This window comes from Penaeus chinensis, chromosome 24, assembly GCF_019202785.1.
Source record: "Penaeus chinensis breed Huanghai No. 1 chromosome 24, ASM1920278v2, whole genome shotgun sequence".
Taxonomy (NCBI): Eukaryota; Metazoa; Arthropoda; class Malacostraca; order Decapoda; family Penaeidae; genus Penaeus; species Penaeus chinensis.
The window spans coordinates 21,218,136-21,238,135 of NC_061842.1; the positions used below are offsets into that span (position 1 = coordinate 21,218,136).

At 37.2% G+C, this 20,000-nt stretch overlaps 2 protein-coding genes and 1 non-coding gene across 5 annotated transcripts in view; 2 read left to right on the top strand and 1 right to left on the bottom strand.

Moving 5' to 3' along the window:
* The window catches only part of LOC125038083 (serine protease filzig-like), a 24,328-nt gene extending 16,202 nt beyond the window's left edge, over positions 1-8,126 (top strand). For both annotated transcript variants that reach the window (XM_047631333.1, XM_047631334.1), the window contains exons 9-13: positions 260-377; positions 1,512-1,647; positions 5,173-5,279; positions 6,594-6,680; positions 7,910-8,126. In XM_047631333.1, the coding sequence (XP_047487289.1) occupies positions 260-377; positions 1,512-1,647; positions 5,173-5,279; positions 6,594-6,680; positions 7,910-8,026 (565 nt within the window). In that variant the 3' untranslated portion in view covers positions 8,027-8,126. The remainder of the gene's footprint in view (positions 1-259; positions 378-1,511; positions 1,648-5,172; positions 5,280-6,593; positions 6,681-7,909) is intronic.
* LOC125038086 (transmembrane protein 47-like) overlaps positions 1-20,000 on the top strand; it is a 415,038-nt gene that overhangs the window by 110,753 nt on the left and 284,285 nt on the right. The window lies entirely within an intron of this gene.
* On the bottom strand, positions 16,338-16,478 carry LOC125038408. The gene has a single exon (XR_007116051.1). It is a non-coding gene; the product is annotated as a U4 spliceosomal RNA (small nuclear RNA).

The following is a 20,000-nucleotide window of genomic DNA, read 5'->3' on the forward strand; positions in this document are numbered from 1 at the left end:
CTCTCTCTTTTATACCCCCTCTTCTCCCTTTCCTCTTCAGAGCTGAAGATGGAATCCAGGTAGATTTCGAAACTGTAGTCTCATTTTCAATAAATCTAGTTTTGACATTGTTGGGTTTTCTACCACGGTATCAACACGGAAGGGTGTTTGACCATTCACTAAGCTTAATAATACAAATAAGAAAGAAAAGTAACGAAACGAAAATCAAGACAGAGTAAAGCGCTTAACTTTCCTTCAAATCCCCCCCCCCCCCCCCCAGCGTGAAGGTAAAAGTCACGGCCGGAGAGTACGACATCGATTCTGACAAGGAAACGGACACACAGGTCATCGACGCTAAAAGAATCGCCACACATCCGAAATATAACCCGAACACACAGGTAAGCTTCGTGTGTGTGTGTGTGTGTGTGTGTGTGTGTGTGTGTGTGTGTGTGTGTGTGTGTGTGTGTGTGTGTGTGTGTGTGTGTGTGTGTGTGTGTGTGTGTGAGCGAAGAGAGCTGAGATCCAAATCATGTGATGGGATATTGCTTTATATGTTATTATATCATACTATTTTGAATAGAATTACTCAATAGGCTACAACAAAAATATGCAGTATCATTGTCATAAACTGTCCTGTAAAATGTTCTGGTAAAACTGCCCTAATTTCAACGTAGTAGGCTGTGAATCAGTAGATCAATGTAAACAAACATGGGGATGAAATAAAGTATATACCAAATGATCTCATATGATAGCAACAACGATAATAAAAGTGTAGGTCAACAATGAAACGAAATATATGAGAAAAAAGTACATTTTATATTCAATATTACATAAGGCATTTTGCAGATAAAGAAGTTTCTTCTAAAACTAGAGTTTACTGTTATTAGTATTTTATAGAATATCGGCTACATTGGAACGTTTTCTTTTTTTTTCGTTTTATTATCGATCCTAAATGCAGTCTTAACCTGGACTAGCGACCTAAATGTGTGAACATTAAATCCAACCATTTTCACATTAGTTATACCTGCTCTGTTTATGAGCCTACGTTATTCTGTTTATACAGGTTCATATAACTAACAAAATTAATTTCAGCACACCTGAAACGGAAAAAGAAAACACGTGTTAAAAAATCATTAACTCTTACTTGCATATCCAGCTGTGATTTTTTATTTATTTATTTACATATATGCCTCATCCATTTCTAAGAGATGGTAGGTTATAATCAATTCAGTTTTAACAGTACGATTTCCACAGCACCCGTAATAGATACACTTCATACTTCATACATATACTTCATTTCATCCCTCCCTCAATTTAAAGTTACTGGATGATGATGTATAAATACACATGTATAAATTATGTGCAATATACATGTATAATGTATTATGTACAATAAACATGTATAATGTATGATTTACAATACACATGTATAATGTGTGATGTACAATACACATGTATAAATAATCATAAGCAACTCAGAAATGAACAACAGACTTCTCCGCCAGTGCTAACGGGTATGCTAACCTCCACAGGAAAACGACATCGCTCTCATAACACTTAGAAAGGCTCTGGTATGGAAGAGCAACGTAGGACCTATCTGCCTCCCTCCCAACAATAACTTCGAAGGGCGCCTGGCCGTTGTCTCAGGATGGGGGTCGCTGAAATACCGTGAGTCTCCGTAATCATTATTTTGCTTTATTCTTGTAAACGTGTATTAAAGGTATGAAGGAGAATGAATGTATTCACAACACAAGAGATATATTTGACTGGTTTAGATGATCTCCGTCAGAATACATGTATACGAGGATATAAATAGGTCAAATACATATCTTGCATTGTGAAGATATTCATTCTCGTTCATGCATTTGTCAACGTGAATTTGTTTTTCTTTCTTCTCTTAATTTTTGTTTAGGTTTATTTGGATTTATATTAATAAGGTTACGAAAGTATGTGTTGTGTAGTTGGTGTGTTAGTTTCTTTGTAATGTAAATTGCCTGCAGAAGTTCTATTCTTTGCATGGGTAAAGACTTTCGTTATTTTTTTTTTTATTTTATCTTATTATTATCATTATCATTATTATTAGTATTATTATTAGTATTATTTTAAGGTTTCCATTGTTTTCCTACGCTGTTAGTGTAAAGGTTTTTAATAAACTGTCTGTGAGAGTTCTATTAATTGCAGGATTGTAAAAAATGTCATAAAGGGAAGTACAGTACAGCTGGAGTTATTGCTTAAAAGTTCGATTCCTTGCATAGAAAAGGAAGCTCGTATATGTGGTTACCTAATCCCGTTTTCCCCTTCTCGTCTCCTCAGTGATATACTAGTTAATGGCACGAATATAATAAAAGTATAGAAAAAAAGATAACGAAAAGAATATAAAATACAGAAAGGCATGCACTCACAAGTAACTCGATTATATGCAATGTTGAATGGGTTGTTTATGGTGGATTTAGGGAACAATGCCCTTTTGTATTCTACCTAGTTTAGTGGAAGCCATTCAAGTAAATATACTGTTTGTATTACAGGGTCTATTACATACGGTAACACCTGCGAACTATTCGTTTATCTTGATCAAAGCTGCGATCGTACTTAATGTACTGCCGTTTATCTATGCGATACCTTGATGCACAAATGAACGCTAGTCTTAAATACATTAAATACATTTTTATAAAGTTTTGGGATTCCTGACACACACACACCATCATCATGACCCATAGATGAAGTTGTGCTGATGTGACGAGATAGCATTCACCCCCCCCCCCCCCCCGCTGTTCATTACCAGACCGGTCTAATCATAATAAATCACTACCGAACCGCATCAGATATATGAACCCTTGTTTCGGTATGACTAAGTTATACTGAAACCTTTAATGTAATCATTAAAATTGTTGTCCGTATGTACTTTATTACGCTTTTCTTTGCAAAATTCACGGAAAAGCAGATCACTACTAACCGTTTCTAACACGTCATCACTATTATCGTTACTGCCGTCCTTAAACTATTACCACCACCATGTCCATTACTGTGCTACAAAAACGCCATTAGTAACCTGTTGAGTTAAGTCATCACAGTAAACGTAAGTCTTTTATTTCGCCCAAAAATCAGCTGTCACAATGAAGAATACATAGATCATGGTTACTAGCATAACCAAATTGTAAAATACTTTGAGCAGCTAAAAAGCAACGGACATTTGGCATACTGAACTATGACGCTGAACAAAACACATTTCAGCGTGTTTAATATAGCTGCAGTGATGAAAATGATAACGATGATGATAATGATAATGATATTAAGATGAAATTCTGAAATAAAAATGTGTAGACTTTTGTCACAGGCAAAAGCGAACACACGGACAATGGCGGTAAATTTATTTAGCATTTCGGTGAAGTAACCTTCAAATAGTGTATACTATTGGGCCCGGCAGTTCTTAATGATGGCCAATTCACCAATCTATAAATGCACTTGATACTGATACTTATAAACATTGTCCCTATTCCTGTCCTGTTCGTTCTAAAAATGTTAAGAAACTTAGATCATATAAATGTCTCAATGGCACTAATTTCCTAAGTATAGTTAACCCTGCTTTATCAGCTAACTATAAATCAACAATGTGACCGTAACTGATACCTAACATCGGGGATATTGGAATAGCATATGCAGTCTTTGAATATTTTCAGTGAATCACATATTTTACTACTGGTGCTAACATGTGGAGAACACTTGTGCATATGTAATTGTGACATACAGACCTATATACCATTACGTGTCGTTACATTGTCACCTCATTTAACATGGACCATTTTAACTTTACAGTAAGAATGCTTTATGTGGGGGGAAAAAGTCGAAGTTCATGAACATTATAACAATATTAATTGCGTCGTTGCACATGCCTCGGAGGAAAAATGGAGATGAAGGAAGAGGGGGGATGAAAGGGTAGAACAAGTGCAGAGGGCAGACCAACGTTGCACCTGGCGCGTGTCAGGCCGCTTTCACAGCATCGGAGAATGACGATGCTGTGTCCTAAGCAATCTTGCGACAGTCATCTATATGTCCCTAGGAGGAATAAAGTGCAGGCAAATCAGTGCTAATACCCTCCGCTCTCTCTGCCTAGGGTGTATAAGGGTAAGTTTGGGGTGCCCCCTGAGCTTAAACGACTGCACATGTACAGTTGCCTTCGCTCATACCTGATTCACCCGTTTTCGTTGGACAGCAGGAGCGGCAACTCCATGTTTATATACTCTCGTATTATGTACGACTTGAATGGATTGGAGCATGATATCACTCTGATACAAAATTCGAAATAAAGCATTGAACTAATTCCCTGAAAATACTTGCATGGAATTTTTCTCTCACAAAATATGTTGATAATTCTGGTATGGAGAGTATTGTATTTGCCCTTCGGTGATGTATCAAACAATCATCTGATTTTCTCCACAGCATGTACAAATATTGCGTTGACTGGTTCCTTGGAAGAAGCACAGTTGTGCACGAGAGCAGGCACACATTGTATTGTTTCGTCCTGCAAAACTGCGCGTGGTTACTCTCATCCAAAGCCTCCCTCACTGGGGAACCGAAGCCGTGTTGTCAAATGCCTGTCTGGACTCTTCAAATTTACTCTATATATGCCATACAGTCAAATGTTTTCATATGTTATTTATTTTGTTTTTTTAATTCTCTTTTGGCTAATAATGACTTTGTAAAAACTCCATCAAAATCTGACAATACTGTTCGAGGTGGCAGGTCGCCCGCTGAAAAATATTGCACTAGTCGGATCTCGGTATCGCACGGGAAGTTGCACGTGGCAAATGAAATGTACCACATCACTTCTGTGTGAAAGATTGAATATATTTCTGGATGTTCATTTCCAAATGGCGTGCCACGTGCGACGTGACAATTTGGTGTGAAAACGGCTAATCGGTTCCAATCACTTCGAACTGTTTGATAATAATACAAAAAAAAAAAAAAAAAAAAAAATATTTGCTATTCCAACGCCGAAATAACTCCCCTGGTAGGAAAACGTTTTAGTCTCTTGAAATCCCAAATGGACTAAAAGTAAATGCATATAATACCAAAATCACTGCACACACATTTTACACACATTACTGACAATACAACCTGAAAGAAGAGGAAAAGGGAAAGATTGCATTGTATTTTATTTAATCTTCCTGTCTGTAAGAGCACTTATTTTCTCAGAGGGGTCATTTCCGTCGAAACTGAATGAAGTTGGCGTCACAGTCACAGAGCAGAAGACGTGTCAGAACGCTTACGAAGCCAGTGGCTTCCCTGTCACTAAAAAACACGTAAGTAACCATAGTGGATGCAGAACTTTCATGTCACCTTTTTTGCAATCATATTAATCTCAAATAAAAGTAAGCAAGACATCTTGAATCTTCACAAGAAAACTCCACGCATTAAAAAAAACAAAAACATTTTTCCTGATGCTTAAACTATCCCCTCCAGACTTCATCAACATACTCAAATTCTAGTCACTTCAATGATTCTACTCAGGACGTACCATTCCTAACCACGATCTTACAGATATGTCTTATACTTGTTGGTAGATAGGCTGAATGTAGCCATATACAAAATTTCGTCCAATATTCTTACAGACAGTCCCCGGAAAAGTATCTAAAAAAGGAACAATAATTCCCTATCTGACACTACTACCAACAAGACCTCAATCAAGACACCAGGCCAGACTCACAACACAGCTCTCGAAACTGTCCTCCTTAGCTCACAGGATCATGTTGACCCAAACACCTCATAGGCTACATGTGCTATCCAGCTTGACCCGAGGTCTTCAGAGGGCTTGATACAAGAAAACATATTCAACAATCCTCATCAACTAGAGACCAGTTGCAGACTCGTCACAGCTCTACTCAGACCGATCAGCAGCTTTTCTTAAAGAACAATTTCAGTTTCAATTTCCCCTTTACTAGACACTTTAACAGTCACTATAGTAGGAGATAGGTTTTCAGTATTACATATTCTAGATAATGGGCTGATAGAGACTTAGCTACGAAGATTTAGACATAATCTCGAGTTCCAGTGATACATAACATAGAATCTATAGAGGAACATTAATGGTCTAATATATAATATGTGTTTTATAATCAATTAATACAACCATTATGTGTCCTATGATGCTATACTTTCACTAAGGGAAAAGCGACATAAGATATTGGAGGCCTCATGTCAGAACTCTTTATAATGATAATCCGTTAACCTAGTATGTATGTTTTGATACTTAATAGAATGAAAGTAAAATGTTAGTCTCTGAGTCCAAAGGCTTTAATATTATTACTTTCAATACTATAATAAAAATTCATGGTATGATCACTGTGATTTCAGAGATGGCCCTACAAAAGCTTAGTCACGAAAGAGTCGATTGTTAAACCCAATCTCACATTTCTTTGATTTTATATATATTTTTTTCAATTGCTATCACTATTTTAATGACGCATAGTATCAATATTAATGATAATATCGATGTTCATAGTATCAGAGAGAGAAAAGAAAAGCAAGTTAAGTGTAAACACAATCCACAAAACACAAATGCAGCGGACAGTTCGTGTACCAGTCAACAATGGTTTAAGAAAATATGTTTCTCCCAGATCTGTGCAGCCGATCCCGGGAAGGACTCTTGCCAAGGCGACTCAGGAGGACCACTTTTCATCAAAGAAGATGGGAAGTGGGTTTTGGTAAGTCACTCAACCTTCGTTCCTCTTAACTGACATTATGGCAAACTATGTTGGAACCAGATTGTGATACTTGTATTTTCATGAGTTCATACCGGTAGCATTGTTAAATTAAAATGAAGTGGCCATGCAAATTCTGACTCTCGGGACATGTATGCAGACATCACTGATTTTTTAGACCATGGGCCAGTTTTGGTATACGTATATACTTGTGGCCACTGCCATTCATAGCTGTATAATACTAAAATCATAACAAAGCATAACCAATATATATTTTTTAATCACACACACACAATTATGTTTCCTTATTTTTTTCGTATTTTTTACAATTCTTCTGCACCCACTCTAACAAGGTACATATAACATGTAGCTCCACTTCCGTTTACCTTGTTGTACCTAAAAATTAAATTGACACTTATCCATTCTGATGGTTGTTAATAGTATATGATAAGCAAAAGTGGGTGCTTTTACTTCAGTTAATTGTAACAATACTTAGTAAATATTTGATATTGCTATATTTGATATCTCACTGTGCACTCCCATTGGCTAGATGTGATGATGTCATCAACTCCGCCCACTTTTTGACTTGATTAACCTGTGCAATATTTTGTGGTATTTTCATCAATGCTTATTCTTTGAAAATGGGTCAGTAACAACGGTGGTAGAAACATAATCGAAAACGAAACCAAGAGAAAAGGAAAGAAAATAAAATGTAATATTTGCAATGAATAAAAAGAAAGAGGTGGTGCTTAGCTCGGAAGTTGCCAACTAGGATTTAAATCAAGATGGAGTGGGACTACCTCTGCCAAACTACCTTGCCTTCTGCGAATTGCCAAAGCCCCACAATTGGAAAACCATTGGCTTACACTACCTTCGCAATACAAACACCAAAGCAGTCGAAATGCCTAATTACCTGCACTTTGTTTTTGCATGTTTCTCCCCATTGTTAGGAGTAAACTAGTCTAAACAGTAGTTAACAGGTTCACGGCGCCACACAATAATTCGTAATAGTACAAATACAGAAATATGTAAAATACATTTATCTGTCTATGTATTTAACTATTAACTTACATCTATCCATCTATTTATACATACATACATGTAAATATGTGCATTTATATGTATCTGCACAGTTCAGTGTATATGCCCCTTCCCCACACACACACGCGCGCGCTTTAAGCTAAAACCTAAGGACTTCATTGTCGCCAGTAACATTATGTAATATCCTGTAGATCGGTGTCGTAAGCTTCGGCATGGAGTGTGCCCTCGACGGCTTCCCTGGCGTGTACACCCGTGTCACTTCGTACAATGATTGGATCCTCAACAAGGCCTCTTCCGGATCGTGTTGATTCAGGCTGCACTGCATGATTCAGGACCTCTCCGACGTCGCCTTGTCTTCCTCAGTTCGTCGAAACTGTATCTCCCTAAAAATAAAAAATAAAAACTACACTGAAGTACATGTTTTTCCCTTGTGTTTATTTTTCTTTGATTTATGCATTCTTATATGTTTATTCACATGTGATAAACAAACCGTTTTATTATTGGAATTGGGATAGAAAAAGTGTTTTGGAATTGTGTAATATGCTACAGATTAGCAAATATAACTCTTGATTAGATGTTAACAAAACTATAAGGAAAAAAGAAAAAGAAAAGTAAGATAAAGAAACAGGAGAAAAAGGAAATACACATTTAATTGAGGGTTAGCTGATGGGTGGTACATGCAATACAATACAACAGTAACGTGATAATAATGATTATCTTTATGATACTATGATAATCATGATGATATTGATTGTGATACATACTATGATGATTATGATGATAACGGTAATGATGATTATGGTATGTCCTATTATAAATATAATAATTATGCTGATGATGGAAATGAGAAAAAAATGATGATGATGGTGAAGCCGTTACTTTTGCGCTAAATTCTGTGAAAATAAACCAGTGACAGGTTTCTTTCTATCTTTTTTTCTAGCTCGCAAATAACCGTCAAAAAAAAAAGAAAAAAAAAAAAAGTGGTTGCCATTCTATGGTCTACCACTCTGCTTCGCGCTCCACACCTGAACACTCCTGTAAGCTCGTTTATTTTTAATCTTCCATTTCTTGTGTATACTCAACGATTGGTGAATATTTGAACCGCGCATATTATAACTTATAGCAACAGCCCGCTCCACCTGTAGCTACCCAGGGCTTTTGCTTTTCTATCCTACCCCAGGTGAAGGAGTCTTAGCCTGGACAATTCATTCCCTCGTTCCACAGATATTTCACTGACGGAATTCCTGACGACAGCCTACCAACCACGTTTATGTTTATCTGTATATTTGTATGTGTGAAATTTCGATGCATATAACTATGAAAGTGCAATATTTAATATGTTTATATGTTTAATATGCCTCGAAATAATTTATAACCCATAAAAAGAACCAAAGATTAATACATATAAGTTTTAAGCAAAGCCAATCCATTGTCAGCACCTTCATGACCTAACGTGGATTAGCCATAAAACTTAATTATCTTTTGTCATAGACTCTCCACCCAAATGAGTATGGCATTCCATGAAGCGGAGTCAACAATGACAAAACTCCATGAGTCTATCCCCTGTTGATACTGTTTCCTATTCCGAGAATAAAAGTCCTGGATTCCACAGTATGGACTTCTAAAAAGTCCCAATATCGGCTTGCCATTCTGGTGGCAAATCTAGCTAGTCCACTTCCCTGAGGGGAGCTTTCTTGCCATAGTGGGACGGTACATGGGTGGGGTAAAGTTCTAGTACTACAGGGCTCTCATGCTGGAGGTGGCAATAGTGGAGGAGGAGGCAAAATGGCTTCTAGGTACACACCAAGGTCCATGAGAGAGGAGGATACACTCTACCTTGGTCTGTTCCATCTTGGGCCAAGCTCTCCCACGTGTTTGCCTCGATAGCGGCCCAAGCTACTGGGAGACAGGAGTCATGCAAGCTGTGGCCTGCAGCTGGAAATTCGTACTTTTGACCCCATGTTCTAGTTGGGTAAGTCACTTGATCTAGGCCAAGTCATGTCTGTTCGCTGGTCGTTTATTATTAGAATCAAGTGGGCACTATCCAGTCAGGACCACATATACCCCGTGATAACAATCAATACTACTAGGTGAGCATTTACTTCACCGTTCTGGATGGTGATCGGTGGATTTCTTCTCGAACATTTATCGAACATACACTCATAGTGTGTGTATAGGTTATAGAATGTGTCTGTCTAATGTGCTAAGCAGGTGGGGGCGAGTTACATAACTCTATGTAGTTACAAAACGTAAGTTAGTATGTGCTTATATGAACATGTGTTTTATACACGATATGTACACATACATGAGTGCCGTGTGTGTATGCATACATGTTCACATGCAAAGAAATATATATATATATATATATATATATATATATATATATACACATATACATACACATACATATATATATGCATATATTGACCTACGGTAGTTTATTCATGCTTACATACATTATACATATATTTATATGTACATGTGTTTTTACGCATATGTGTATGTATCAACATATTATAAAAAGTTCATCTTACTGAGCAGTCACGACATTTCCATGGATAAAAATTTATTCTAAGCCATGGGATAATTCGGTAGGGTATCCACTTCCTTTCCACTCCAACATACTGATGTCACTACTCAATCACAGTTGAGTTAGCTGAGTGGGACTAGGCAACCGCGCGCCCGGGACCTTGCGATTGCAAAGCTAACACTCTACCACAGAACCATGACTACTTTGTTGCAACTGTTGCGGGGGGGGGGGGGGTCGATCCCGAAACCACGAAGGCTGGACCAGCGCAGTAGGCTCTATATGTATGTATATATAAACACACACACACATATATACATATCGGTCCGTTTTGGAAACTGACACTGTCTCTATTTCTAGGGCTAGTGGACAACTCAGGTTTGCTAAAAAGTTATCTATGCTGATTAATGCACAAATAATTGGAAATTGAGCAACGTATATTACATACACTATATATAGTCAAGATTAAAAACTTTAAAACCTACAAAATTCAAGTGTAATTAGCCGGTGTTCCATATTGTATTGAACATGATAGTGATTTCCATGGGACATGACTGAATAGAATACCTGTTACTTTACACTACATTTCACTTAATTTCAATTCTGCAGCCCTAAATCGAGTTATTAAAAACTGCCATGACCGTCTGTCTTTCACAATGTCCAGGCGGGGTATTGGGAAAAGTTTTCAACTAGTAATAGTCGCGCCTGGCTACGACTGAGGACTTCGGAGAACACACAGCATCTTGTGGTCATACAGCGAACACTTTATCACTGAACTATGGCCACTTTATTGCAAATGTTGCGGCAGAGATTTAAGCCTCGGACCAAGAAGGCTGGACTTGCATTAACCACCGGACCCATGACAGTTGTCTTTCTAGGTACAGTTCCCTACAGTTCCAACTGGTACACCCCTATAGTGTGAGGACTGCTTTTTTTTCTGGCATAGTATCCAGTATTTTGTGAATGGAATGCTCTTGTTCGTAAAGAAGTCTGTGATATTTTGCTGTTTTCACTGATGAACAAACATTCCCTGAGATCGCTCTCCTCAATACCTAAGAGCCAACGCATGTCAGAGGAGGGGTCCTAGACCTCACTTTGGCCACTGCGACTCTGGTGGATTAGGATTAGCTGGTGTGTCATTGAGACCGTCATAAGTGATCATTATGGCACTGTAACTACCCTCATGGATGCTGGCCCAGCCCAAATGCCACGACCGAATCCAAGATGGAAAACAGACAAGGCCAATTGGCAGGCATTTCAGAATGCCTTGGCCCACTGTCTAAGATGCAATGAACCCCCCACAAAGCGAAAATGGGGAAGTGCTTAAAGCCAGACTTTTAAATGTCATTAATCAAGCAGCCTCACTGACCATAGCCAAAACTCGGCTTGGGTCCATGAGTCACGAAGACGCCTGATACTTCAATGATGAGATTAGGGAGGTCAACCACAGAGTAAACATGTGCCGAAAATTATTCCGAAGGCAAAGAACCCGTGACAACTTAGCCCTCCCTAAGGGAGGCTGTCAGGGATGCCAAGATCACTACCAACAGAGTCAGGCAGGAAAATGGGTTGAAATGGTGTGAGTCCTACGACCACTAAACCACCCTTTCAGAGCTGTGGCAAAAGGTTAGGCGAGCTACTAGCCGCTCAGCCCCGAGGTGTACACATCATGACCCTCAAGCAGAGGCAAACAGACTGGCGCACGAGTTCTCTGTGAGAACAAGCAACAACAGTCTGCCAGCAAGACAAGAACGCCTACAACCAGACAGACTTGCTCAGATCAGAGAAAGGGCAGTTGAACCCGGTAGCTTAGATGTTATCTTTTCTGAGGGAACTAAGAAAAGCCTACAAATCTAGTTCCAACACAGCCCTGGGCTCTGATGGGATCTAGTACCCCATTATCTCCCACCTAGGACTAGCAGGTGAGCTTGCACTCTTGCAACTCATCAACAAGTCCTGGGAAACTTCCACTCTACCCCAGAGTTGGAAGAAGGCTACCATAGTTCCCACCCCAAAGTCAAAGGAGCCAAGGAAGTACTGCCCCATCTCTCTCCTCAGCTGTCTGGCCAAGACGGCCGAGAGGATGGTACTAAACCGGTTCCGGTGGAAAATGGGACCCCCCCATGAACACCTCCATGGGTTCATCAGGGACATGAGCACAACACACAGCATAGCCACGCTCTTAAGCACAATCAGCACGGGCACAGCTGTGGTAGTATTCCTTGACCTGGAGAAAGCTTTTGAATTCGCAAGTCCTCTTGCCATTCAGGAAAGCCTGATCCAGAAGGGTATCAAAGGAAACCTCTTGGCTTGGATAGGTGACTACTTCAGGAACAGGACTGCCAAAGTCAAATTCCAGTGTCACCTATCACAGCACATGCCACTAGAAAATGGAACGCCACAGAGTGGGGTTCTCAGTCCAGCCCTATTTAACACTTTAATGTCCTGCATCCTCATTATAAACCTCCCAGTGGGGTGCAAAATCATCTCGTATGCAGACGATCTTGCTATCACAACCACTGGCCCACATAGCCTGAATAAAGCCCAGTGATGTCTGGAGCCTTCTGTCCGAGGAATGTTGTAGATCTCTGCAGCCAAATCCAAAGCCATGGCTCTGAGACATAGAGTTCAAGGCACAAGTCTGAAAATCCTGGGAGTGGAATTGGAATGGGTCCAGGACTTCCAATACTTTGGGATAAGGCTAGATGGGACCCTCTCTTTCCAGAAGGAGGTTCAGTACCTGGTTGACCAAACCAAAGCAAGACAGTCTGTCATGAGAGTAATGACTGGAAGCTGCATAGGAGCCAGACACAAAGTACTAAGATCATTCTATGTACATGCCGTCCGGCCCGTTGTGGACTATGCCTCAGTCGCTCTAATTGCCGCCAAGAAAAAGTACAAAGACAAATTGGAGACAATTTAAAATGAAGCTGCCAGGATCATCCTGGGTGCCCCGAGGTGGATGAAGATCCTCAACCTCCTGATGGAGGCAAACCTTCTATCCCTGGACTCACGAATCGATCTAATGGCAACACAATTCCGGTCAAAAGGTCATCAAGGCTCCCAGGAACACAAGCCTAAGACAAAAATTAGTCAGACGCTTAGAACAAGACAACGAGCTCTTTGCAAACAACTGGTTGTCTCACACAGCCAGGGTGTTGATACGCTATCAGCTCAAAGAATAGCTTCTTGCTAAGGGCATGGACTCCCCCCACCCCAACTTTGTCGAAGCCCCGCCATGGGCACAAACTTCGATAGAGTTCAATATAATGAGCCTGTCAATGAAAAAGAGCCTATAACGCATGCCTAGTCTAAAGTCCAGAGGGTCATTGCAGCTATCACTACTCCGGGTAGTAGAACATACTTCATGGATGAATCGGTCGATCCCTTGAGCCACACTGCAGGCGCCGGTTTTGCAGCAAGGGATGCAACACAATCCATGAGGGTAACAGACAATGCCTCCTCGCTACAGGCAGAGGCAGTTGCAATCATGGGAGCCCTAGCCCACGTTTCCCTAAGGGAAGGACACGTGGTCATACATACAGACATCAGGCCAGCCATTGACTGTCTTCAGCACAGCTCACCCACAGACATCTACCTCCTGACCACGATACTTACCGGAGCACAAAGAATTCTTGCTCAGGGTAGAAGAATAATCATTAACTGGGTCCCTAGCCACATTGGCATCAGAGGGAAAGAGCTTGCTGACAGACTAGCCATCACTGGCAGGGGTATGCCCCCAAATCCCATGATCTTAATACCAAGCCGAAAATTACTTAAGGAGAAGTGTACTGCGGCCGCCCGTACCTTCCTCCTGCAGCTTCACAGAGAGGAAACGAGATCCTCCCCTTCGGCCAGCTGGTACTTAGATGCCACAGGCTATGAACCACTGGCACTCTCTGAAATAATCAGAGGTACCAAAGTCATTCTTCACACAAAGCGCCTAGGTTACCATTGTGCATGGCAGATCATAGAAACAATAGACCGTAAAGAGAGGTGTTGCATGCACTGCGGCGAGCGGAACGCCACACTAGCACATTGCTTAGAGAATTGTGTGCATACACAATTCCTGAGACAGGGACCGACTAAAACAGCCTGCTGGCAATCCCACCGCCATGGTAAACACCGAGTGTCAGAGAACTAAATGAGACAGCCGTAAAAAGCTGACACAGGCCGGGCCATATATAGAAGGCACAGGCGAAGCTAGAACTCAATCGCATCGGACTGAACATCTCACAAACTTGTTACGGACTCTGACTCGAATGCCTGTGATTACGGGAGTGCACTCGTGCAATCGCATAAGGCAAACACGCGAGTCAGAGGACGAGCAGGATGGAGATGTTCTACGGAAAAAAGGAGAAAATAAATAAATCATTGTTACACTCTTTTTTTGTTCTCAAACACCACACTCCATTTATGCTAATAGTCTGCAAATATTTAGTCACTTTGTTCCTTTGGTTTTCGTTCGTTTATTTTGCACCATTTCTCTTACGTTCACTGTTTTTATTGTTTGTTGTTTACTCTTCTTGTTTTTTGTTGTTATCACCCGTATCATCATTATATTATATTATTTTATGCATTTATTTAACTATTTATTTCATGCTCTCCTTTCGTCCCCTCCTTCTTTGAAGTCAGACCCAGTTGTCACATCAGTCAATTCCCCACAGATGTTAACTCGTACACTTGATCACTTGATTCGGTTCCATAGCAAGATATCCATTTTTGTTTTCCCTCTCCGCCCATTTCACCATACCATCATCACCCTCTACCTTTTACTTTCTTAGTGCTTTTTCCCCTTCATCATCCATTCTTGTTTGCCATGTTATTTCTATGTTTCTGCCATATGTAAAGAAAAACACAAAATAAAAGTACAAAACATAAAATTAACTAAAAAGTAAAAATTAGTTAAAAAAAACAAAAGTTAAAATAAAATACAAAATAACAAAATTAAAATCCATAAAAAGAACTTACTTGTTCTTGTTCAAATATGAATAAAACAAATATTAAAAATAAGTAAATAAAATAAAATAAATAAATTAATAAAATAAGTAAACCAATAAAATAAATTTAAAAATAATAAATATAAAACTCAAACAAAAATCTTTCTTGTTCTTCGTTAAATGTAATAACATAATAGTAATTCTTGTTCACTTTGTTTGCAAGCCTAAAAATAAAAATCAGTATAAAACTAAAATCACAAATACCATAACACTTGCATCCTTCCTTACCAAATGAAGATAACAGAAACAAAGAACGACATGCAAGGGGTGTCGCCCCCCTTCTATTAATCTACCACTTCTTTCACTTTCACCACTTCACCTTCCCTCCCCCTCCCTTCTATTATTCACCTCTTTATCTATTATTGTTATTAAGTGAGGGAGGCAAGTTTAGCAGACGCTAATAGACAGGAGGGTGAAAGGGCGGTAGTGGCATCGGAAAGACACACTGGGCAATTTACAGTCTTTATGTGTTGCCCCCCCCCCCCCCCCCCCCGGATACGGGTCTTTTCATTTAACTTTCGTTCGTTAAGGCAGTAACATACTAAGTTTGCCAGTAATGGTAATTTTTGTAGGCAGCTTTACGTTTCGTTAGATAATTTGGAATATTTTTGCACGTTAAGTAGAATACGTTAGTAGCGTTCCGGTGGTTCCAGGACCGATCTTCAAATATAATCATGCCCACGCGAGCTTTTTGTTTGAATGTTTTTAAACTCATTATAATTTCCAAATTATATAGTATCTGTAAGTATTTTATTTACCTTATTTCCCGTTATTAACTAGGTTTACAAGTCCAGAATCATGCTCTCGAGTTGCTTCGCATTTAACATCCAATGATTAGCTAAATTGCCATGTAATATAAGTGAAGATAATGCATTAGTGTTCATATAGCAGAATCCCGACTGAAAACAATCCCTTGCCTTTCAGCATGCTTGCTCCATTATCTGTAATGACCGTGTCGTTTGCTCTACATAGAACCTCTTCGGGACTGTCAACCGAATGTGCAGGGTAGATCATATACATACACATAGCTACATATATACACAGATGTACACATCCAGAAATTCGTATCTATTTATATTAGTTAATTTGCAGCCCTTGATCAGACTATCAAAAATTGCCATGGCCGTCGGTCTTTCACGACGCCCAGGCGGGGTATTGGGAAAAGTTTTCAACTAGCAATAATCGCACCTCGGTTAAACCTCATTGGTTACGATACTGCCACTGCGCAAAGCTAAAGTAAATGGACAGGTACTCGGCCAACACGATTCGACTGAGGACTTCAGCGCGTCCATCGTGAAATTAAAATATAATGGTAATGATCGTTAAAAAATATGTATGTGATTTGTTTTCTGTTTTGACAATGTAAAATATATGTTATTTTTACTGTTATGTTTTGTTTTTGATTAACTTATTCGAAACTCCTATATAATTTCATTATATAAGATGGTGTATGTAGCGATAGTGTTCAATGGAACAACGAAGCCGTCTATATTTTGCTAAGTAAATCAAATATGTTTCAAGATGTTAATTCATATTGTATATCATAAAGTCACATTGAATCAAATAACTTTTGTAAATTATTGATATCGAAGCTACCGTTAAATTTGAATACAGAAAAAAGCGTCCCCTGATTTTAAGGGGGACTTCGCAAAATAAATGTCTTTCTTTCTCGTTTATTAACAACTTTCTCTATGGTAACTATGGCGCGATTATTCAGTCAGTATGACTATGCTAATTCCTATCGATACTTAACGAAATACTACTCAATGAAAAAAAAAAAAAATAGTTTCTAAATTCACACGCCTCTAAATTCACTACAGTGAGTATGGATGGACTTAACCTGGTTAGTACCAGGCAGTTGCTGCAAAAGACGTGTGGATAAATAAGTAAAGATAAGTCAGGTGACTTGCACTAATTATATCTAACATTAAGTCGGGAGGGTCACTCTTTGATGACCAATAGATGTCAGTGAAAACACCCTTAACGAAGTACATACCAACTACTGGCATCTATCGGCATCAAACATAGGAAGTGATTAATTTCCATTACTTGTGTTCTGTCATTTATGGTATGAAAAATTCGCCACACACAGAGGAGGAACCTCAAAACCTAAATAAGATCTTATTAGCTATACGATATGGTTGCTATATATCCATGGCCCCTTCTTTAACGGTGAACTTGGAACTGCTGGCGTTGTGGAGTGCTTATATGCATAGATAGATGGTGAGTGATTTTTGGTGCTTCATTCGATCATTCCATCTTGTTAGTAGACAAGGAGCAATATCGAGTGTTGTTGACCTTATTGTGAATAGGGTAGCAGAGAAAATGTAGGATTATGCAGATAATCCTTTGTTACGGGTCTTACTGAACCATGCTGTGCGACAGTGTGTTGATTTATACTTGTTTCATCGATCATTATCCAGATTATTTTTGCAATATCAAATCTGCAAATCATTATTCCATATGCATAGTACACTACTATAGGAATGCATGTACATGTAAACTATCAAAATACACATACAAAATATTTGTGTATATATATGTATGTATATGTGTATACATATACATGTATATGTTTATAGACATACATGTGTATATAAGTATGTATATGTGTATATATTTGTATGTACATTATACTTGTATACATATGTGTATATATGTATGTATATGCATATATATGTGAATATATGTATGTATATATGCGTGTATTTGTCTGTGTGGATGTATGCGTATGTATGCATATATATATATATATATATATATATATATATATATATATATGTGAATGTGTGTAAATGTTTAATATGTGTGTGCACGCGCGCGTATGTCAATACATGTACATTTATATATCTATATGTATGTATATATATGCATGCATATATGTACGTATATGTAAGTATATAAACATGTATGTATATATGTTGCGGATATATGTGTGTGTATATATGTATAAATACATACATATATATGTATGTATATATACATAGGTATATATACAAACATGTATATATACATGTGTAAATATACATACATATACACATACTTATGTATATATACATGCATATGTATATATACATATATATGTATTTATATATATGTATTTATACATAAATTTGTATATAAACATGTGTATATACATACGTATACATATATACATACGTATGTATATATACACATGCATATGTATATATACACATGCGTATGTATATATACATACATATGTATATATGCATACATATGTATATATGCATACATATGTATATGTACATACATATGTATATGCATACATGGTTATGTACATATAAGCGTACATATTTACATGTACATGTGTATATATACATACATGAGTATATATATGGATATATACACATATGTATGTATATATAGATATATACACATATGTATGTATATATTAGATATGTGTATATAAATATACACATATGCATATATACATACATATGTATATATACATGTGTATATATGCATCCATGTGTGTATATATACATGTTTATGTGTTTACACATGCATTAGTATATAAATATGTATATATACATACATATGTATATTTACATGTATATGTATATATCATCTCTGTATATATACACATGCGTATGTGTATATGCATACATATGCAGACATACACAGGCATATGGAAATATAATCATACATATGTAATATGCATATATACATGCATATGTTTATATACATACATATGTATGTACACATACGTATGTGTATATACACATGTATGTGTATATACATACAAATGTATATGTATACATACATATGCATATGTGTGTATTTTTATATGTATACATATGTGTATGTATGTGTATGTATATAGAGAGATTTAGAGTTGTGTGTATATATACATGCATAATATGTATGTATATTTGTTTATATTTATATATATTTATACGCACACATACACATATTTACACATATTTATGTATTCTATGTATATATACACACAAAGATATATATATATATATTTATATATATTTATATGTATATGTTTGTGTGTACACATAATATGTGTAAAAACACACTCATGCACATACACACAGACACAAACTTAAACATATACATGTATATATTCGCGCACACAAGCATATATATATATACATATGTATATATACACACACGTGAATGTGTGTATCTGTAATGTATGCATGTATATATAGCTATATACATTCATAGATACAAATATACACACATATATGTGCACACACATATTTATATATATATATATATATATATATATATATATATATATATATATCTGTATATATATGTAATATATATTTACACCCGCCTATATACGTATATATATGTATAAATATATATATATATATATATATATATATGTATATATATGTATATATATGTAATATATATTTACACCCGCCTATATACGTATATATATGTATAAATATATATATATATATATATATATATATATATATATATATATGTATATATATGTATTTATATGTATACATATATATATATATATATATATATTTGTATATGCATACATACATATATATGTGTGTATATATATATATATATATATATATATATATATATATACATTCCATACATTATATAAGTATATACATATATATATATAGAGAGAGAGAGATTTACGCATATATGTAATATGTAAGTGTGTATGCCCTATATCTGTGGGTATGTACATTTGTTTATATACGCATATAAGTGTGCACATACATGTATGTATATATTATATAT